General features: G+C 58.1%; 1 protein-coding gene across 6 annotated transcripts in view; it reads right to left on the minus strand.

The window, feature by feature from the left end:
- Positions 1-598: 598 nt before the first annotated feature.
- The window catches only part of Ptprs (protein tyrosine phosphatase receptor type S), a 59,793-nt gene continuing 38,087 nt past the window's right edge, over positions 599-22,304 (minus strand). For 3 of the 6 annotated variants that reach the window (XM_038321828.1, XM_038321811.1, XM_038321820.1), the window contains 26 exons: positions 20,601-21,182; positions 20,065-20,198; positions 19,758-19,902; positions 14,293-14,598; positions 13,390-13,583; positions 11,932-12,049; positions 10,874-11,473; positions 10,438-10,535; positions 9,602-9,855; positions 9,094-9,187; positions 8,780-8,995; positions 8,220-8,377; positions 7,973-7,984; positions 7,598-7,710; positions 6,447-6,544; positions 6,238-6,361; positions 5,790-5,965; positions 5,584-5,703; positions 4,650-4,804; positions 4,279-4,564; positions 3,963-4,141; positions 3,006-3,132; positions 2,809-2,934; positions 2,382-2,536; positions 2,169-2,304; positions 599-1,463 (listed from right to left, as the gene is read on the minus strand). In XM_038321828.1, the coding sequence (XP_038177756.1) occupies positions 1,395-1,463; positions 2,169-2,304; positions 2,382-2,536; positions 2,809-2,934; positions 3,006-3,132; positions 3,963-4,141; positions 4,279-4,564; positions 4,650-4,804; positions 5,584-5,703; positions 5,790-5,965; positions 6,238-6,361; positions 6,447-6,544; positions 7,598-7,710; positions 7,973-7,984; positions 8,220-8,377; positions 8,780-8,995; positions 9,094-9,187; positions 9,602-9,855; positions 10,438-10,535; positions 10,874-11,473; positions 11,932-12,049; positions 13,390-13,583; positions 14,293-14,598; positions 19,758-19,902; positions 20,065-20,198; positions 20,601-21,182 (4,775 nt within the window). In that variant the 3' untranslated portion in view covers positions 599-1,394. The remainder of the gene's footprint in view (positions 1,464-2,168; positions 2,305-2,381; positions 2,537-2,808; positions 2,935-3,005; positions 3,133-3,962; positions 4,142-4,278; positions 4,565-4,649; positions 4,805-5,583; positions 5,704-5,789; positions 5,966-6,237; positions 6,362-6,446; positions 6,545-7,597; positions 7,711-7,972; positions 7,985-8,219; positions 8,378-8,779; positions 8,996-9,093; positions 9,188-9,601; positions 9,856-10,437; positions 10,536-10,873; positions 11,474-11,931; positions 12,050-13,389; positions 13,584-14,292; positions 14,599-19,757; positions 19,903-20,064; positions 20,199-20,600; positions 21,183-22,304) is intronic. The other 3 variants (XM_038321853.1, XM_038321846.1, XM_038321838.1) reach the window with 2 other exon arrangements.

Raw genomic sequence — 22,304 nt, forward strand, 5'->3', positions numbered from 1 at the left:
CTTTCAGAGCTTCAGCTTCAGTCCAGAGGGGAGTACTATACAGTCGCGAAAAAGACTCAGGTAGGGTGGGATTCTGGGCAGGTCCTCTCCCTTCCCACCCCCAGGTCAGGAACGCACTTGAGGCTCAGGCAGCCTGCGCAGGAAAGAATAAGAGATGCCTTCTTAGAGGGCTTTAGTACTGTGCTTTAAGAATTGAGTAGGAGTTGCTTAGGCCTCATAACCTGTTGGCCAGATTATAGAACATTCCAGAGGGCCAGGCTTAAGCTGTCACCTTCCTTGGTTGTTTCCTCTACTTCCAAACTCAGGACCTGTCCCAATTACTCTGCCTCTTCAGTGTCCTTCCTTCCCTTCCCCAGCCTCTCAGTAGCCTGCATGGCTGGCTGGTGAGCCCCAAACACTCTACCTCCACCTCCCGAGTGCTGGATGACCTACATTTGCCACCACGCCTGGGTCGTAATGCAGGTGCTGGGATTCGAACTAAGGTCCTCATACTCTTCCACGGCGTTTTACCTGCTGAGCCCTCTCCTCAGTGCTGCGTGACCTCAGAGGACACCCCACCCCATCCCTCCCTTGGGCTGCATCAAAAACCAGTCCACACTGAGGTCGGACGAATCTTCCTTTAATACAAAGTCGGTTTATCTACATACAGGGGCGGCGCCCACTGCTTCTGCCCAAAAAACCGGAGTGGACAGAGCTGACCCCGCTCTGCAGTTGCTCCAGGGGGTCGAATGCCCCCAAGCGTCCTGCAGTCCTGGGGACCAGGTCCTCCATGCAGGGCACGGAGCCCACAAGTAGACGAGGATGCTTCTGGCGGCAGGGGCTAGACCAGTGTCCTCGGTGGCCCGAGTGCCCCCAGCTTCATCCTCCATATTTGATATGTCTGAAGATTGATTTAAAAAAAATAAAGAGGGAAAACAAGAACTAAGAGTGTGCCACTCACACGGGGACGAGGGACACGTCGCGGGCTCAGTTCCACGCTCGCAGGTAACTGCCACACAACAAGCTGACTGAAAAAATAGGCCTCCCATGGAGGCACACATGGCGATCTTGTTTGTTTTTCAAAGTTTTGACCAGCACGATTTTGTTTCTTCTTTTAAAAAAAAAATGAGGAAAAAAATATACACTATTAAAAAAAAGAAGAAGAAAGAAAAATCCCCGCCAGGCAGGCAGGGGGCACGGGGCAGAGCTCGGCCTGCCTGCAGTGGGAAGCAGCAGCCGCGCCCTCTTCGCTCTCTCCCCCACCCCCCCCCCCGCCCTGGAACCTCGTTTGTGCCGAGTTCGAGTTCGGAAGGCAGCGGCTGGGCCCCCCTACACCGGGCCTCCTCGTGCCCTGCGGGGCCTGGGTCACTTCTGGGCACATTGCGCAGGGTCTGGCGTCGGGCAGGGCCCATGGCTTATGTTGCATAATGGTCAAAGCTGCCCAGGTATTCCAGCGCCGCCTGGAAGCAGAACTGGTACTCGTCCTGCGGGGCAGAGGAGAAACTGAGGCACCTGCTCCAGAGACACAGGGTTTCCCGAGCAGCAGCAGGGTCCTTCCCAGGGCTGTGGTGTTACTCATGTGAAGAAGGCAGTCACATGCGTTCCCGCTGCCTTTAAGTGTGTCAAGGCGTGTCACACGTGTTCCTGCTGACTTTAATTATGCAAACACATGTTGCATGTGTTGCACCTTGTTGACCTAAGGCACCTGATTGGTCTGATAAAAAGCTGAATGGCCAATAGCTGGGCGGGAGAGGGATAGGCGGGACTGGGCTGGCGGGGAGGGGAGAAGAAAGAGAAAGAGAAGGAAGGAGAAAGAGAGGGACACGCCCAGGGCCAGAAGCCAGGTGGTTAACCAGCAGCCAGCAGGACTGAGAAGCAGGGTGGAAACAAAGATGCAGAGAAACAGGTTAAGCTGTAAGAGCAAGAAATGAAAATAAGGCCTAGCATTCATGACTAATATTAAATCTCTGTGTCAAGATTTGGAAGCTGGCTGGTGACCCCCCCCCCATAAAAAGCCTGGTATAGGCCTCAGTTTCCCCAATTGCACACAAATATCACTAGATTCAAGATCTGTGACCCAGAGGCAGACACCTGACCAACCCCAAGTCTGCAGGGCTGTGGAGCAGGCCTGAGGGGAGCAGAGGGAAGGAAGCTCGGCATGCAGGGACGTCTCAGGCACGGCCTCGTACCTCCGTCTGCACCATGGCGGGCCTCTGGGTCCGAAGCACCTTCACTGTCTGGAAAATGTCCACCACACCCTCATACCGCATCCGCTCCAGCACGATACTCAGGGTGATGAACACGCCTGTCCTGCCCACTCCAGCGCTGCAGTGGAAGCGGATGGGGGTCACATGGGCGCTGGCTGCCGAGACCCCCTCACCTGAGCTCCTCTGTGCACTCACCTGCAGTGCACCGAGATGGGCCCGTCCTGGCCAAACTGCTCCTTGGTCTTATGCACTTGGCCGATGAAGTCGATGAAGCCTTCGCCTGACTTGGGCGCGCCCTGCTCTGGCCAGTCCGTGAACTGGAACTGTCGAACGGTCCGGGACTGGCCATCCTGGGAGGGAAAGCCAGTCACAAACCCCTTCTGCATCCAACAGTGTCTTCTACAGAGACAATGTGATCATTGCCACGAGAGCCTTCGCTATCTAACGTCCACAATGCCACCTTCTGTGAATGCCGGCTGCCCACACAGCCGATCACAGCACAACCCCCAAAGCTGACAGTGATCGCTAAAATCCAAAATAGCTCCTAGCAGTGCCAAGCTGCTCCCACCCTGGTGAAGACTCCTCCTGAATCCTGCCCCAGCCTCAGCTGTGCCCCACTCACCCGGGCATCCGTGACCTTGAACTCGCGGAGAATATACTGCGGCATGTTGTACTCTGCCATTGGGTCCACCACGAAGTACTGGTAGCGGGCAGAGCGCTCGGCGGGCCAGTACTGGTGGCATTTCTCCTGTGGGGCCAAGGGCAGGGTCAGAGGCATGGTCCTGCAGGGACCTCCCCGGGGGCCCCAGGCACACTCACCCGGCCCATCTCCCGGAGCTTGGTGAGCATTACAACAATGGTGGAGTTGTTCTCCCACAGCGCGCGCCAGAAGTCCTCCGTGGTCTCTGCCAGCGGCCCCTGCGTCGCAATGTAGGCTTTCTGCTGCCTGGGGCGGGGGCGGCAAGCGTGGGGTCAGCCTCCAGGGGAGGCACACTGCGAGACACATGTCCTCTGTCCAGTCTCCAAAGCCATCAGACACACTCAGCTGTGCCAACAGCATCCCCTCACCCCAGCCAGGGCGCCACCTCTCGGAACTACTACAGACTCTGTGGAGCCATGGCTGCCAGACCAGGGCCATCTGGTAAGCAGCCGGAGCTCCAGCCACGGGAACATCTCAGCTCCAGGTCAGACTTCAGCTCAGTGTCACGGGGGCTCGGGGCTCCAACCCCTGCAATGACCGGCCAGGTGTGGGGACCTGAGTTCAATCCTCGGTTCTGGGACACGGGGGCGACAAACCATCCTGGTGGTCACTGCTCAGTGTGGTGTCTGAGCAAAACCAGCCCCACAGGCTCAGGTCCCTAACAGGTGCACTGCTGGGAAACAGCACGTGCCATGGAGGTGGGTTCTGAGGGTTCAGGGGCCCAGGGCTCTCTGCCTCTTGTTTGCAGTTAAGATGTGAGCTCTTGGCTATTCCAGCATCCTGCCTGTCTGCTTGCTGCCACGACAGACTGACCCCCGGGACCCTGAGCCCCAAATAAACTTTCTTCTTTAAACTGCCCTGGCGTCCATCACAGCAACAGGACAGTGACTAAGGCAGCCCATAGAACCTACTTGGGGAGTTTCAGATGCCCTGGCTCACTAAAGAACGTTCCTAGGAAAAGACGCAGCACACAACCAAAAAAACCGAAAATCAAAGCCAGGCAGCTCAGACTGAGGACGGGGGCGGTAATGGAGGCGAGGGCGGGGGCGAGGCGGCCCCTGGAGGCCCCAGCGCACCTGTAGCCATCAATGAAGCTGGCATTGATGTAGTCGGAGCCCTCAACGCCGCGGATGGGCTGCAGGCACACGCGGGAGCTCTCGTACGGCAGGATGTTCACCAGGCGGTTCTTAAACTTGTTGCAAGGCAGGCTGGCGGTGACAAAGCGCGAAGTGTGTGCCTTGGAGCTGGCAAGCCTCTGTGGGGACGAGAGGCGGGGCAGTCAGGACAACAGTGAGGGGGCCGCAGGGGGGACCCTACCTTATTGATTGTATGTATTAGGTGAATGCGGAGGCCCACCCGTGGGTCCTGGGGCCCAAGCACAGGGTGACAGACCTTGAACTCCAGCTCCATGCCCGTGACGTGCTCGCCAGGTTCCACCTGGGCCAGCTTCTGGATGTAGGTGTAGAGACTGCGCGCAGGGACCTCGGTGTTGCCGCAGCCCACGGCCTCCAGCAGAGCTTCGTGGATGAAGCTGTACTGATCCTCAGTCTGCACCATGTAGTTCCGCTGCGACCGCATGAGTGTCACGTGCCCATACACATCCACCGTCTTCTCAGTCTTGATGCGCTCCAGCATGGCGTCGATGACGATGAAGCAGCCTGTGCGGCCCACGCCCGCACTGTGGGGACAGACGCCACGGTCAGGACACAGGGCAGGACAGGACCGGCCGGGCAGGGAACAAGCCGGGACTGCACTGTGCACACCTGCAGTGGACCACAATGGGGCCTGCGTCAGGTGGGTTGCAGGTCTTGACTCTGCGCAGGAATGCCAGGAAGGGAGTGGGGTACTCGGGCACCCCGTGGTCCGGCCATGCTGTGAATTGGAAATGGCGCACCTCACGCTTCTCACTTGAGCCATTCTGGGAACAGAGGGAAGGCAATCTGTCACTGCGGGCCGATTGCACCCAGAACACCTCCGTCCACACCCCCCTCGTTTAGGGCTTTTACAGGGCATCACCCACTGTGCCCACACCACACTGACCACAGCCTGGGGTCACTCAGCTCCCCCCAATTCCCTTCCCTCACCCCAAAATGCACTAACCCCGTGCTGACTCCAGTAGTCCCACATCCTGCTCCCAGGGCCTGCAGCTCCCTGAGCACAGCCCTTCCAAATCTCCCTTCCCTTCCCTCAGAGTCAAAGCAATCTGTGTCCCCTCTGCAGCTCAGCCCTGCCCGATCCTGCCCACCCTCCATGTTTCCAATGCGGGGATGCCCAGACCTGCAGCCCTCCCATGACACAATGGTCGTCCCTTCCCGTGCTCTGCAGTCACACCCATTATACAGGGGAAGGACGCTGGAGACGGGCGGCCCTGGGGGCTCACGGTGCTCCTGCCTGCCACACAGCCACCTTCCCCACAGCAAACACGCAGTACACAGCCCTGATGCAACAACTGGACTGAGTGGACTCAGCTACACACCAAGGGCGGCCATCATATAAGATTGCATGGACAGAGAGATGACTGTGTCCTTCCCCGTCAGGACAGGACTCGTGGGTGGCAGAACCCAATCAGCTCAGAGGCAGGCAGGGCACACCACACTGCCAAGTCAGTCTTGGCCTTGTCCTGCCATGGCGGCGGAGTGATGTCAGCCTGGGACACACTCTTCTTTCTGTGTGATGCCTCTCCTACCCAGGCCGCACCTTGTGTAGGGAAAAGGTCCTGACGCAGAAGGTGGCCAGCTCCATGGTGTCCAGCAGGGTGACCTGGATGAAGCCGTATGTCTCTGTGCCTCGGTTAGGCCAGTACTGGTCACATTTGATCTGTGTCAGGATGAGGGGAGGTGGGTGAGGAAGGGCAGCGGCCAGTGCCCTGGGTGCTGTGGGCAGGTGCTGCCCGTGGTCCTCACCCGTGACTTCTCCTCCAGCCGCGTCATCATGACCACAGTGGCCGACCGCTGCTCCCACACCATCCGCCAGAAGTCCCCAAAGGTCTCGGGCAGGGGCCCCTGTGTGGCGATGTACGCGTTCTGCCGACGGTAGCCATCCACATAGTTGGCGTTGATGTAATCACTACCCATGATGCCTGCAGCCGGGCAGGGTGCCAGGGACAGCTTTGTGGGGGCTGCTCAACTCACCCTCTGACCCAATGCACTCTGAGCCACTGTGGGGATGGCCCTCTGTGGCTGAGGTGCTGGCCCGGCAGCCACATGGGACTTGATCTTTCTCTGCTGGACCCACTGTGGCAGTCGGTTTCTCCTGTTTGCCACATGCCTGTCACTATGGCACCCTCTCCCACAACGTGACAACCCAGATCGCACAGAGGCTGACACAGACATGTGCAGCCCCCTCCCCCACCTTCAAGGGGCTGCAGGATGACGCGGGAGTGGTCATAGGCGATGACGTTGGCGTAGCGGTTCTTTGGCTTGTTGGCCTCCAGGTTTGAATGTTCCCAGGTGAACTGCTGCCCGGGGTCGATGGACTGCAGGCAGAGGGTAGGCTCAGTACCGGCAGGGCTGGGGTGCTGGGGCAGAGGTCAGGGAGGCCCTGCTATGACCCCAGCTCACCTCGTACTCCTGCGAGAGCTTCAGGCTGTCGTTGGCTTTAAGTCTCTCCATGTGCTCAGCCATGTCTGCGATGGGGATGGGCGGGTGGCTGAGCATGCCTGTCGGGAGATGGACGGTTGAGGGTCGGTTGGCACAGCTGGAGCATAATGTCCTGGTCCCCACACTGCCCAGGGCTCCAAGGTCCCAATGTCTTGGGGCAGAGACAGAGAAGCAAAGGCAGCTGGTGTGGCTCAGAAACATGGTGCCTGGGTGCTGCCCTCCCTAAGACCAGAGGGGCCAAGCAGTCCTCCAAACAAGTGCACTGTGTTATGTGCATGTGCTGGGCTGTCCCTGGTTTCCCGTGTCCTGAAGGAGGATGGGTCTGGTGCTCTGGTGTGGAGATGCACTGGACTCCAGTCTGCAGTCCAGGCTCTGCCAGTGCCGGCCAGGAGAGCTCTTCTTCAGTTTTGATCCTGAGTGGTTGTGTATCACTTCCTCACACTGACCTGGTGGGGGCCCTGAGTGGTTGTGTCCCCCTTCCTCACACTGACCTGACAAGGGGTAAGGGAGCTACATATGGGTCCTGTCAGGAGCTTTCGGGGATTCTCACTAGAGTCCGAATGTCTGCTATGAGCTAGCTCAGAACTGGTTCTTAGGGTGATGTGAGACTGGGCACTTGGAAGAACACAGCAGATGTCAGTTAGACTCAAACTCAAAACCCTTGCTGGCTGGAGCTCGTGATGGGGGTGAGCAAGAAAGAGAGAGAGTGTGTGTGTATGAGTGCGCGTGCACAGCAAAGGCGCCTCAGAAGTCCCTGAGTGCACTGCAGGGCAGGGGCAGTCAGTCAAACATGAGGCTCCCCACTTGGTGAGAAGCATCTGACCATGGGGCCTGCGGAAGTCTGAGGCCACAGAAGGAAGCTTAGGGCTTGGCAGGTGTGAGGACACCTCCAAAGGCCTGTGTGGGAAATGGCCAGGATGACCCTTGAAACCCTACCCGAGGGCGAGGGCACAAAACTGCACCTTTCCTGTCCAATCCACTGTTTTCTTCTGACTTTTTAGGCCGCCACGTAACTGGTAATTGACTTCGCTTGGTGATGAGAGCCCGGGGTGCAGGAGGCCCCGGCACAGCAGCCCCACCCAGCCGCCCCCGGCCCCAGAGCCAGCACACACCTGGTGTCTGGAAGTTGATTCGCCGCATTTCCACAGGGTCCTTGGGGTGATGCGGGGTGAGGTCAGCGTTGTTCAGCAGGCATTTGGTGCGGGGCTCAGAGTCCTTGCGTTTACTTCACGGAGTGAGTGGGACAGACAGCCCGGGGTCAGCACACGCCCAGCGGAGGGTGCCCCTCAGGGGTGTGAGACCCGGGGGAAGGGACCACTACACTCAACACTAATTGATCCCACACTGAGCCTTAACCTTGGTCTAGCAAAGCCCCAGACGCCGGCAGAGCCTCAGTCCCAGATGAAGGCCAATTCCATCTGGGGCCCCAATCAGGACTGAGCCCAGCTCCTCCCACGGTCGCCCACCTGCCTCAGACTGGTCCTCACCTGTCAGGTTTGCTGTCCGCAGGCCGGATGAGGCGAAAGAAGAGAAGAGAAGACCACGTGAGAGCATGCCCTGCTGTGACTACAGTGGCTTCGCGACCCTGCTTACCCTCAGTCTCCAGCAAGTGAGGCTCACCACGGCTCTCTAGGGAAGGTGTGGTGGGCCCTCACCTGTGGGACATGTAGTGGTCCTGCCCCTCACGCTGCCTGCGAGGCCCCCACCCCGCCTCCTGCCAGCCACAGGGCTCACTTCTTGTACAGCAGGATGGCGATCACGATGCAGATGATGAAGACAACGGCCAGCACGGGCCCGATCACCCAGATGAGGCCCTCCTCACCGTCCACGATGGGCTGGGGGTCGGGGTTGTCCAGCTGGAACGGGTCTGAGAAGGGACTGGCTGCGAACGTCTGCAGGGAGCGGCAGGGGGGGCCACCATCAGGGCTGGCCACACACTGGTCTGCCACCTTTCCCTCCCCGACTCCCTCTGCTTCTCTGGAGCCCATGAGTGATGGGGATGATGGGATACCTTTTCTGAAGTGCTCCTACTCATCCTTCAAAGCCCCTGCTCCCAGGGTTCTTCTCTCTAAAGTTCCTCCCTCTTTCCAGGACTGGCCAATTGGGAGCTGATGAGGTCTATGCTTGGCTTCAGGGATCAATTTAGGTCAATCTCACTAAGAGGTCCCCTTGTCCATCAGCTTAGTGGGGTGACTGGGGCAAGCCAAAGTCCTCTGTGCCCCCATTCCCACACCTACTTCCAGGTTGGTGGCCAGGCTTAACTGGGGTGTGGGCAGGCACCATGGAGGACTTACAGGCTCATTCTTCTGCAACACCGCAAGCACAAAGAGGACATAGCGGTGGCCTGGCTCCAAGCCGCGGTTGTCAAAACCGCCATATTGCTTCTGGTTCCCTGGATGGAAGACAGCTGGCAGGATGGAGAAACGGGCGGCAATGTAGGGCCGGGGCACTTCCAGCTGGCGTGAGTGGCGCAGGCTGCGCCTCTGCAGCCGGGAGATGTCCTGGATGAGCTGCGGAGACAGTGGCGTGGAGGCTCAGTGCTCCTGGGGTCAACGTGGGCCACAGCCTGGTTGTGAGCAGGCCTGGGAGAGGGGAGCACTGGCCTCACCTCTTCCAAATCCATGTCCTCAGGACTACCCATCAGGATCGGGAACTGGCCGCCACGAGTCTTGCGCAACGGGACCATCACAATGAAGTAGTTCCTGTGGAGGAAGTTTGGTGGTATGTGTCCCTTGCCCATGTAGCACCCACGACTCCACATCACGGTTTGGGGCCACATGCCTTCTGCTAACTTCATGGTGTTCTAGTTCTCAAACTCCTGTGTACCCCTCAAAGTCCAACTTTCAGTGCCCACATGCTCTTAAATCCCTTTCCCCTGCTCCCAGGAACACTTCTAGTTCCTCGCTGGGGGCTCCTAGTCAGGTCCCCATCAGCCTGGAAGAACAGAATCAAATCCTCACAGAGGCGCTAAGATTGCCCAGTGAGGGTCAGGCTCTGTGGGGACAGTGCCACGGGGCAGGCTCACTGACCCTTGTCATTTCGGTAAGGGAGAAAACCAAGGCAGAGCCTGTGTGGGGATGGCAAAGGACTGGGTCATGCAGGGAAGGGAGGCGTACTGCACGGTCACAGGGCTCTGGCCGTCAGGCAGGTAGACCACAATGAAGCCGTCATTGTCGGGCTTCGGGGCGACACTAGGTTTGCCACTGAGCATGTTGAAGGCGGTCCTGGCGGTGACGGTTTGCTGCAGGCCACCCAAGCTGCTGCCACGGTTGGTGAGCACGAAGTTATAGAAGGTGTGTGGCTTGAGGTGAGTGATCAGCTTCTTGGTGGTGCGGCCATCCACGTCCAGTGTGAGCCCGTTGTACTGAATCTGTGGGCGGGGCCCCCGTGGGCGGGGCTGGCTCAGCGGGGCAGCTCACAGCCTGTTGACCCCAGTGGAGCCACAACCTCAGAATGCTCACCATGAGCTCAGGCTGGCTGTCCCGAGAACCCAGGCAGAGTGCCGACACCCTCCCAAAGCCTGACTGAGCTCTGGTCACACTGAACTTCACATCCAACTAAGCCTTGATCCATGGCTAAACTGCAACTTCCATTAAGCCCTGAAGCCAGTCTGAGGTCCAGGCCATCCCTGACGCTAAGCCCCAACCCTGGCTGGGCCTCAACCCCACAAGAAATCCTGGCTGCAGGCAGAACTCCCAGCTGAGCTTCTGGACTGAGCTTCAACCCTAGGTGAGCCCTATCACCGACTGAGCCTCGATCCCAGGCAGAGGCCCAACACTGATCCTCTTCAGTCTCAAACCTGCTCAGGTTCCAGATTCTTCCTTAACCCAATCTCAAACTTAAAGGTGATTCCTGATCTTAGATGGAGGGTCACAGAATCCCGACCTCGGTTGGCTTTGCCAGCTGATTCCAGCCAGAGCCTGGGTGCCTCCCGCCCTGCTCTCACTGGTACCTTATAGGGCGTGGGTGAGTTGTAGTTGTCGGGGAACTCCCAGCTCAGCAGCACTGACGTCTTCATGATCATTTTCACCTTGAAGTTCTTGGGGGAGACTGCAGGCGGCGGCGGCAAGCGGGGAGAGAAAGAAGAGAGATCAAGTAAGCTCTGAGTCAGAGCCAAGGGGCCCTTGGGGGCGGCCCCTGTCGTCCCTGCGGTGCGCTGTCCCCTCGGCCTTCCTGCCTGGCCCGGCCCTGCCTGCCCTGTCCCCAGTGCCTGCTACTGCAGAGACGACGCCGCTGCGGAGAGAAGCGGGAGGGGTGTGGCCTCCAGGGCGTGGCCGCCGAGCCGCATCCCACCTGTGCCGACCGGAGCCTCGGGCGCCTGGGCTGAGTCCGTGGAGGCCGAGACTTACCTGTGGGGAGGGGCGGACCGGGGCCGGGGCGGCGCCTACCTGGGTCCCGCGCGAGACTGTAGCGCAGCGGGGGTGAGAAGGGGCCCGGACCCCGGCGCGTGTGCGCTCGCACGCGCAGCTCGTAGGCCGTCTCCGGCCGCAGCCCCTGCAACGTGAGCGCCGTCTCCGCCCCCGGCTCGGCCGCCGCCGTCAACTCCGTCTCGGTCGCGGGCCCCGGGGCGCCAGCCTCCCGGACGGACACCGTGTACTTGACGATGGCGCCGTTGCGCTCGGCGGGCACGGGCGGCAGCCAGCGCAGCAGCACAGAGCCCGCGGACGCGTTGCCCGCGGCACCCAGGATCTGCGGGAAGCCGCGCGGGGCGTCCTCGGGGATGCTCAGCGCCGCCGCTGCCTCCTCTCCCAGCCCCGCGCGTCCGCGCGCCGCCAGCCGAAACACGTAGGTGGCGCCCTTGTGTGCAGGCGCTGCGAACCGCCGCTCCCACGCCGCTAGTTCCAGCGTGGCTGGTGCCGCGTCTTCACGCCCGAACTGCAGGCGGTAGCCGAGCACAGGGTCCTCAGCCACATCCGCGGGGGGCTCCCAGCGCGCCAGCAGGCTGCCCTCGGGGGTCTGCTGCACCGACAGGGTGGGGCGGCCCAGCACTGCGGGGAGAGATAGATGGTCAACTGTCCCCGCAGCCAGAGCCAGGCGCGTGCCTCAGCCTGTCACTCAGCCCCTCCACCCTGACCATGCCCCCAGCCCCCCACTGGGGAATCCTAAATGGGGCTCCACTCTGACCATGCCCCCCCAGACCTTAAGGTCTAGTTCTTAAAGATGCATTTTAGCAAGGCCTTTTAAGCAAAGGCTTGGATTCCAGGGTGGGGCACAAGGACATCTCTTGAACATCCTCTCAGCACTGGAAGCCACACTGCTGCTGACAGACAGCCAAATAAGTAGTGTCCAGGCAGAGGGCCGGAGGAGGACAGAGACAGACACCGGTTAGCAGTGTCTGGAACCTGGAACCTCTGAGAAAAGCCCATGCCTTTCCTCTCGTGGTCCCACTGGCCTGGTATGTCTTTATACAGGCTTGAGAATCACGGGGACTGCTCTGGGCCTGTACCTGCTCCCTTGGTCACCACCACCTTCGGCTTGCTGCGAGCGCCATCACCTTTCATGGTGTACGCGGCTACTGTGATAGAGTAAGCAGTCTCAGGCTGTAGGTTCGTGATCACCATTTCCTGTTGAGTGTGGATGGGAGGGGGTGTCAGCCATGGGGCAGGCTGCTCACCCTCTCCCTAAGACAAAGATGGGACGCAGTCAGACACACTGGTGAGCGCATGCACAGATCACAGCATGCAGCGGCCACACCCTGTCAACAACACACATCCTGGGCCACTCAGGTCCTCAGAGCCACCAGAGTGCGTGAGCAGCCATCTCCAGGGCGCCCCCACTTCTGTAAAGCCAATGAAGTCCTCCCCACCCCCCACTCCCTCAGCTCCAGTCACAGGGTGTCCTGGGCGCCCCAGGCCTTGGCATGGCTTGGCCTCCCTGAGCCCACTGAACTCTTAGAGATGCCCTAACCGACTTGAGAAATGCAATTACGCTAGCTGGAGTTTTGAAAGTCACTTGTGAACTGCAGACGTCTCATGCTAAGATGCAAACTGCAGACTTAAAGTCAACAGCTGCGGAGGTGCAGGACTGGAGTGGGGGGCTGGCGCAGGCTGTGCAGTGAGGCCTGTGTCATACAAAACCCCGCAGCGGAACGCCTCATCCTTCCCGGACCACCCTGTGCCTGGCCCCCTCTCCTATCCAGGTGACAACGTGACACCATGCTGGGATACAGTTCCTTCACACTGCACCCCAGACAGTGGATGTTCCAACACATTGGGTCTGTTGCCTCCTTCCTGGGAACTTTGGTCAGCCTTGGCCACCAACCCTCCTGAGCCCAAAGCACAAGATCTGTCAACTCTATAGTGGTGACTAACATGCCTATGCACACATGCAGTGTGTATTCTTGTAAGCAGGAGTGCACGCATACACACACACACACACACACACACACACACACACACACAGCATGCCTGGCTGCAGAGTCCTCAGGAGCACAGGAGTGGGGGATGGGACAGAACACAGGCAGGAAGGACAGAGGGCATCCTCTGGAGCCGGAGAGACCTCAGCAAGCCCCAGCCAGGTGAGCGGCAACTTTAGACCTTATGCAGAGCCCTTGTCTCCTGTCAATCTGACTGAGCAGCCCAGAGACAGGCAGTGCCAATTACACACCGCTCTGAGGTAGTAGCCTGGCAGCTGTCCTTCCCCACCCTGGGTCCGTCAGAAACTATGGAGGGCACGTGAGGGACACAGGAGGAGCCCTGGGGACCACGTGCGTGCAGATTGCACAGTGCAGACGGCAGGTGGCTGGGAGACTACTCACGTATTCGGCAGTGTCGTCCATCTCCCACTGAGCGGGAGGCGGTGGCGGGGGAGAGAGGAGGGACGTGAGAGTGGGGCCAGCAGTAGAGTGGGGAGTAGAGAGGAAACAGTGCCCAGGCGCCCCTGCCACCCCAGCCGTGTGGCCCACCTGGGCATCTGCCAGCATGATGTCCTTGATGCGCGGTGGCCCGCGGGCCTCAGCGCCTTCCATGCGCACATAGTGGACCTGGTAGCCGCGGATCTGCCCGTGCTGCCGGCCGGGCGTGGGCGAGCGCCACAGCACTCGGATGGCCGTGGCGTTGAGCGCCTCCGCCTCCACCTTCCGCGGGGGCGCGCTGGGCACTGGCGGGCAGGAGGGGGGCGGCGGGGCTGTTACAGGGGCACTAGGCCCCGCCCCGGGCCAGGGTACTGGGAGTTGCTGGCCCGGGAGGGCGTGGCCCCCTCCAACCCCTACGTTCCCAGGACCTGCTGCTGTACCATACAACGACCAACCGCGGTACCTCTCCCAGGCCCCATTCTTAGCGCTTGTCCCCCTCAGAACTGATACACATCTCTGCAGTCTACAGTTGGGGAAACTGAGGCCTGGAAAATGGAATCTGTGATCCCAGGTGATCACAAAGCTGGGACAGACTGGGCGGTCAGTCCAAATGCACCGTCCCCTGGTCTGCGAGGCTGGGAGCCTTTTTTTTTCCAGCTTGCCATCAGGCCCAAAGCCTCCCTCCCGGCACTGGGCACCGACTGCTATTCACAAGTCCCACGTCCGACGATGCTCCGCTAGCGTGTCACTAGCCTGCCTGTCACACGGCTTTCCCGCTTCAAGCTGCATGGACTCTTGAACAGGCCAACATGGGTATATGTTGGTGGAGGATGATGCATGGCCACCAAGAGTCTAAAACTCAGGTTAAGGAGGCCACCTTAGAGGCGCACCAAGGGAAGAGGGTGCCTCAGGCTCAGGCTACCTGTGGCGAGGCCCCCCTAGATGCAGCTTGCTCCTGGCTTCCTGGCTCCCTCTCTGACCCCAGCCCTGGGTCCGGCCAGGGCCGGTGCTTACCGTCTTCGTCGGTGCGGACGACCACGGGCGAGCTCTCGGGCCCTGGTCCCACCTCTGTGTAAGCCACTGCGGTGACACGGTACTCCGTCCATTTCTCCAAAGCTTCCAGAAGGATCTGAGTGGTGGTCGGGGGTATGTTGTTCACCTCCTTGGGGTCCGGGTCCTCTGAGCCCAGCGGTCGGTAGCGGACGCTGTAGCCCACCAGGGCCCCGTTGTGAGTTTCTGGCGGTGGCGGGCGCCAACTTACCAATATGGCCGTGGAGCGCAAGCTGGTGCACTTAACGTCTTGAGGGGGGGCTGACGGTTCTATTGGGGAGAGCGTGGGGGCGGGGAGGTGGGATGGGCAGGGAGGGCAGGGACAGAAGATGGGAAAGAGAAAATAAAAAGATGATAACAAAACAGAACGAACCAAAGAGAAATCGAACCCAAAAGAAGCGGGTGTCAAACAAAGGTGAGATGGGCGGGCAGGCGGGAGGGCTGGCCAAGAACCGCTGCGCTAGCTGTGCAGAGACAAGGGTGGTGGGGAAGGGGCTCCTCTATGTGCTCGAGACGATGATGTGTCATGAGTGTAATGCCGGCTTCATGGAACAGAGAAAACAATTATCGAGCACCTTCTTTGTGCCTGGCATTACGACAACGACACCAGAATAGAACCTACTGTCTGCCAGCTCCTTTACAGAACAGGGAAATCATTTCCCAGACTCCTACTATGTGTCAGGCTTCACAAGGTTGCTAGGACACTGTCATATCCTTCAGAGAATGGCAGAAGTCTAGCTCCTGCAAGCCTACTATGGGCCAAGCACATACTGGCCTATAATACACTAAGGGATGCACTTAGCCAGGCACCACGACAAGGACTGCAATCAAAGCTCCAGCAACTGAACACCTACTAGGTGCCAGGCACCCCACAGGGCTTAAAAGAATGGGAGCAAAAATCACCTATGGCCCCCAGACCTACTATACGCTAGGCGTCATGCCAAGGGCAGAAGTCTACACACAGGTACATACTACGTGCTAGGTGTTTGTCAAGGGGATTAGCAATCAGATATCAGGGTCCTACTACGTTCAAGGCATCACATCAAGGTGTCTTAAGACAACAGCAGATTTACTTATTCTCTGAACATCTCCTGCAGGCCGTGCATGGTGCTGAAGTATTCTGGGGTTAAAGCACACAGTGCTCAAATACTCTTAGAGTTCATCTATTTACTGAACACTTGAGCCCTAAGGCCACCCCACAGCCAGCTCCAGACACCGCTGTTGGGCCTTACTCAAAGATGGGTGTCTCAAGCACCTCACGGGTCTGACGGAGTAATAACAGAGGCGCTGAGCACAGCCTGTGAGGGCACTGATTGCGTGCTGGGCACGGGGCCAGGTCTCTGAATACTGAATACCTACTGTGTGCCAGGGCACCAGGCTAGCACTCCTCATGTGGTAAGCACTTACCCATGTGATGGGTATTAGGCTACTGCTAAATCAGAAAGTCAGACTGCAAACAGTAAATCACCTACTGTGTACTAGTACTGTGCTAAGGGCTCTACTGAAAAGAAGTCTCCATACTTTAAACACCTACTTTAAGCACATACTAGCCTAACAATTCCTACTTTTTTTTTTTTTGTTTTTTTTCGAGACAGGGTTTCTCTGCAGCTTTTTTAGAGCCTGTCCTGGAACTAGCTCTTGTAGACCAGGCTGGCCTCGAACTCACAGAGATCCGCCTGCCTCTGCCTCCCGAGTGCTGGGATTAAAGGCGTGCGCCACCACCGCCCGCCCAATTCCTACTTATTAAACACCCACTTTGTACAGGGCATGGAGTTAATAGGAGATATATATATATATAAATATATATATATAAATATATAACTAAGTATATATATAAATACTTAGTGTGCCAGGCACTGGGCTGGTAACACTCATACATTAAACACTTACTGTATGCCAGGCACTGGGCTAATAGGCACCCATACATTAAACACTTAATGTATGCTAGGCACTGACTGGGCTAACAGTGACCACACATTAAGTCCCTACTATGTATCAGATATTACACCAGGGTCTTTACTGAAGAACAAGAACAATCCTCACATGTTAAATACCTACTGTGTGAGCACTGGACTAACAGCTCCCGCGTATTAAACAGCCACTGTATGCCAGACACTGAAGTAATTGTCTCCATCATTAAGTGCCTACTATGCACCAAACATGGTCTATTATACCCCATGAAGCACTAAGGGTGCTCATGTGTCAAGTGCTCTTAGGGGCTGTAGCTTAAGCATTTATGGGGTGTCTGTCCATGTTGTAGGGATTTTATTAAATCGAGTTCTAACTTTCTTTTTTTATACATTTATTTATTATGTATACAATATTCTGTCTGTGTGTATGCCTGATGGCCAGAAGAGGGCGCCAGACCCCATTACAGATGGCTGTGAGCCACCATGTGGTTGCTGGGAATTGAACTCAGGACCTTTGGAAGAGCAGGCAATGCTCTTAACCTCTGAGCCATCTCTCCAGCCCTTCGAGTTCTAACTTTCACACATGAAGCAGCGACTTTGTGTCAGGTGCCATGATCCGACCCTAGAACGGTGCAGTGCCAGGGCTCTGGCAGGAATTGTGCTGAGCAAACCTGAGCAGAACAATTCCTTTCCAGACCAGCACCGTCCAGACACGAGCACCTGTGTGTTGTGTGTTAAACACCAAGCCAACTTCTTTTTTTGTTTTTGTTTTTTGTGTATTTATTGTTTTGTGTGTTGTGTGTGGTGAGACAGGGTTTCTCTGTAGCTCTGGCTGTCCTGGAACTACCTCTTGTAGACCAGGCTGGCCTTGAACTCACAGAGATCTGCCTGCCTCTGCCTCCGAGTGCTGGGATGAAAGGCGTGCACCACCACCACCTGGCTTCAAGCCAATGTCTTCACAGCAAATGGGAGCGAGTGCTTACTGTGTATGAAGCGGCTTGCAAATTGTCAGAACCCCATGTACAGGACCCACGATGCGTCCAGCATCAGATTCAGCTTGTCTCTGATGGCTGACGGCTCTCATTTATGATTATATCCTGATCTGTATTTCAACTTCAAACAACCCTGAAGGAGCACCTACTGTGCACTGGGCAGGACAGTGGAAGGTCACTGTGTGCCTCGAGGGCCCTGGGGAACACTTGCAGCGCTAGTATGAGCCAGAGGGCAGCCTGTGGGAATGACTGATAACACACACCATGCACCTACTGTGCTGACACTGGCTCTCTGTGGCCTTGTCTCCTGGGCATGGCGAAGGCTCCTATACCAGACTCATGGTCACTTGGTCATCACCTCTGAACCCTGCCTCAGGCCACAGACGGAAACCCAGCTGCTGGGATCGCTGTATACCTACAGGTGTCAGATTCCACCCGGGATGCATAGTAATGCATCAGCTCTGAATCCTCCTGGAAGCCCAGGGGCACATCTCATTCTGCAGGCAGTGACCCGCAGTCTTAGGGAGAGAGGTGCAGACTCAGAGCCCACTCAGATAGCACAGTATGGACCTAGGCTCGGCTGTCAGTTATGGTGGCCTGGCTTTGAGCTGGGGACCATAGACCTCAGTCTATGCAAGTAGTAGACAGACGGCTCATGGACCCGCCCCTACTGGCAGGGTCACCTGCTATACCTGAGTCTGGCATCTAGTCAAGAGTTGCTGTGTGTATCCCCTGACCATGTTGAGACCTAGAATCAATCACAGCTTCATCCTCAAAGATGGTGGCTGCTGTGGGCCTGGGAATGACCTCCAACTCCCCTTCCTGAACACTGAACAGGAGCCATGGGATGGAGCGGGGCCCATTTCTTGACCAGTCACCCCAATCCAAAATGCCCGGGGGGGGGGAGGGTGAGTCAGGCAGGGATGATGGAAACAAAATAAGCCACTAGGGGATGCACTGGAAAGGTTCTTCCACTGTGAATGGGAAGAAGATAAAGCGATCAAACCAAACCAAAATAATAAAAACCAGAGTGAGGGTGATGGTGGCGATGATGGAAAAAAATCATAAAAGAAAGACAGACAGACAGACAGACAGACGCCTCGCAGAGACGCCTGGTCTTTACCTACCTTCCACTCCTTCAAGCGCTAACTTAACAGACTTTCTTACGAGAGGGAACGGCGCCGGCTACAAGGCTATGAGCTCTTGCTGGCCCATGGCCGGGAGAGCCACTCTGCAGCTCCCGGCTGGTGGGGGACGGCGGGGTCTGGGGACACCCGGAGTGGCCAGCGGGCAGACCTGCACCTACCCTTGACAGGGCCTAATGAGCTCACAGCCCTGGGGACACGCCTGGCCCTGGGTCTCGGGGTGAGAAGTGGGGAGCCCGCTCCCCCACTCCCTGTCCTGGGCCGCCCTGGAACGCACATGGCTGGGCCGAAGATGCTTTCTGGGTGACCTCGGAGGTCATGACCTTCACAATCCAGCCCAACCTGCATGGTATCTCAGGAGGGGACATATGTCAGAAGCTGGACAAGTGTGTGTGGTGTCCAGTCAGAGTTATTTGGAGGTTCCTCTGGGCCATGTGTGTGGCCCAGGGAGGCAGGGGTGACACACAGGGTGGGCTGTGTTTGTGAGTCGCTTGAGACCGGCTGATACTCACCTGTGGGCCACCTCTACCGGCCGCTCGGTGGCCCCAGGCCACAGGCCACCCTCACTGACCTCCACTTGATCACCGCCTCAGAGCCACCTGGGGCTCCGCGAGGGGGCGGGGAAAGGCTGGCAGGGGGACCGGGTCTCCACAGCCCCTGCCCCTAGAGAAACCCTGGCCCAAGTCTACAACACCCTCGAGGGACCCAAGACCAAGTGCACACATGGGGAGTGAGGGCACCGCGAGGCAGATGCTTCTAGAACTGTGTCTGATGGCTGAGGGAGCAGGGGAAATGCAAGAGGCCTTAGAGGCAGGGGCTAGGCCAGCAGAGCTGAGAAGGGGGAACGGCAGTGGGGACAATAGGGCCACCCTATGGCCCAGAGATAGCAACCTAGTCACAGGTGACTCGTCTATGACAACGGGCCAGGCAGGAACAACAAACTGCTTTAGGGACCAGGGACCCTGTATCAGGGTCCCCCAAAACTGATATGGCTCTGAGCAACTGGGCCACTGGGGACCTATCATGAGGCTTCTAGAGCCATGTCCCTTTTGGGGTGAGAGCTGAGAGGGACCTGATAGAGCTGTCATGCTATATCCTCGGGTGACAGTCTTGGGGCCCTGTAGGGACTTTCTGGGGACAGACTGGTTCCACGTCTGGGAAAAGTCAGAAGGAACCAGTGGCTGAGTGGCCATTCTGTGATGGTCTCTTCCCCATGGGGAGACCCACCCTGCTGTGGGGAAACTGAGGCATGGCAGGCAGACACGGCCAAGGCTGAGGCAGGCCAGGCGGGAGGCACCCCTACCCCCGCCCAGGGGCTCAGGCCAGGTCAGTGGCCACTGCGCTCCCCCCTCCCCAAGGACAAGGTGCCAAGAGACACGTACTGGCCTGCAGCGTGCGCTGGCGCACGACCGCGGTGAAGGCGCCCAGGCCCTGCGGCGAGCGCGCCGCCAGCCGGAAAGCATACTCCGTGTTGGGCTTGAGGTCCTCCACCACAAACGCCGTGGTTGGGTCGAAGGTGCGCCCCACCTGAGAACAGATGGGTGGGAGTGGGTAGGGGACGCAGGGGCAGAGGAGCAGAGAGAGGCAGAGATCCACGAGAAGTGAGGAGCCGGCGCTGACCAGAGGTCATGGAGGCCAGCGTGGCTCACCCAACCCAGCTGTCGTCTCCCGCCCAGCCAGCCCAGGTACCTCTCGGCCTCGGTCGCCCTCACGGAAGAGCAGTTCATACTTAATGACACTCTCCTGCCTCGGCGCGCTCCACGAGAGCCCAATGCTAGTCTCAGACTTGGCCTCTGCCCGTAGGTTCATGGGCTGGCCAGGCACTGAGGGAGAAGCACACAGGAGGGAGGGACAAGGCAGGGGAAGGTCAGTCTCTCACATGGGCTCCCTGACTCCCCAGCAGGGAGGGGCAGGGTTCAGGATGGGCCATCGTTTCTAATTATTGCAAGGAAAAGACAAATAGAAATTGCCTGGGGCTGGGCATTTTATTCTCATCAATTCTTTTATTCTGACAGTGTCTCACCATGTAGCCCAGGCTGGCCTGGCATTTGCTGGGTAGCCCAGGCTGGCCTGGCATTTGCTGGGTAGCCCAGGCTGGCCTCAAACTCCTACAGATCTGCCTGCCTCTGCTCCCTCCCCAGCGGTGGGGTTCGGGGTGTGCACCACTTATGTCTAGGAATGGACGCTGCAATGGCAGTGTGTGGGGCCCGCTCCCTAGACCTCACCTCCCTGCTGCGTCTTGACCTGGATGGGGTCTGACAGCGGCCCGTCGCCCACCGAGGTGAAGGCCAGCACGCGCACGGTGTAGGTCTCGTCCTCCAGCAGGCTGCCCACGGTGGTCAGCAGGCTGTCATCCACATTGTGCTTTTGCCAGTTGCCCACTGGGTGTTCGGGTTCCATGGTGTAGTAGACGCGGTAGCCGCGGATCAGGCCATTGGGCTCCACCGGCTCCTCCCACTGCACTATCATGGTGGTCGCGCTGAGCATGCGTGCCTGCACATTCCTGGGCGCACTGGCCGGTGCCTGCTCGCCTGTGCGGGTCACCACTGACTCGCTGGGGGGACCCTGGCCGATGGAGTTAACAGCTGACACCCAGATCTCATACTCGGAATTGGGGCTCAGGCCCCCGATGCTATAGCGTGTGGTGGTGATGTCCTCTTTGATCTGATACGGCCCATCCTGGCTTTTGGACTTATACTCAATCACGTAGTAGGACACTGGATCGGGGTTGCCTGAGTCCCATGTGACGGTGATACTGGTGGCGGTGTTCTCCGTCACCACAGGAGTCCCAGGGGCTTTGGGGAGAGCTGCAGGAGGGAGGCACAGTGATTCGAGTGCACCCCCCACCTCAGCTTCATCAGCAAGCACCCACCGACCTCAGGTGAGCACTCTCACTGCTAATGGCTGACGGTCACATCGCCATGCCAGACAGGAGGGAACACAGCAGAAGTTAACGGGAGGCTAAAAAGAATTTACTTCAGAAAACAAAATTACAGGACCTCAGGTAGCCCAGGCTAGCCTCGACCTCACTATGTAGCTGAGGATAACAGGCCCCATCCAACAGCTGTAGGTGTGTTAGAGCTCACCTGTCATCTCAGGTCTTGAGAAGCTGAGGCAGGAGGATGTCAATTCCAGGCCAGCCTGGGCTACACAGTAAGGCCCTGTCCTGCTCCAGTCTGCAAAAGCAGAAGATGTTTATAAAGGAGCACTGTCTCCTGTTAGAAACTGACTGTGCGCCTGGCCCATCTCTCTGCACAGGGGGCTTCCTGAGTCCCACTCCATGCTTGCTCTTCCTCACCCCTGCAACACTAAAGCCCCCGGCAGATGTGGCCCCTCCTCCTCCTCCTCGATGTGGGTCACATGACATCTAGACCTCTGTCATCTCCACCTGTTTTGCCATTAGCCAGGGCTTTATACCCAACCATTAGACCTCACGCACCACCAGGCTTGGTGGTTACATATTTAACCTTCAGCACGCCAATGGGCCGTGGCGACTGAGGCTCACTACATGCTTGTCCAGTGCTGGGATCCAGCTTTCCCATACAGCCTCAATGTTGTCAGGGACAAGATGGAAGTGAGCCTGAGGCCACCTCAAAACACTTCGTCTAAGTAAGTGGAGAGCGGGGGCTCAGCCCGGCCTGGGATTCTCACTGAGAACTCAAGCCATGGGGATCTTTAGTCCTGACACAGGCTGCCCTCATCCCAGGGTCAGAATCGTCTGTTTAACTCTTCCCACCAAACCAACCCCGTTCCTGGACCTGACCCTGCTTGCTGTGTAGCCCAGGCTAGCCTCGAGCACCCGATCCTCCTGCTTCAGCTCCAAAGTCCTGAGATCACCCTAGCGCCTGTCCCACACCCTTTAGCCAGGTACAGCTGCTGCTTCTCAGCCCTACGAACACGGGTGCCACATCCACCCTGCCCCCACTACA

This window comes from Arvicola amphibius, chromosome 1, assembly GCF_903992535.2.
Source record: "Arvicola amphibius chromosome 1, mArvAmp1.2, whole genome shotgun sequence".
NCBI lineage: Eukaryota > Metazoa > Chordata > Mammalia > Rodentia > Cricetidae > Arvicola > Arvicola amphibius.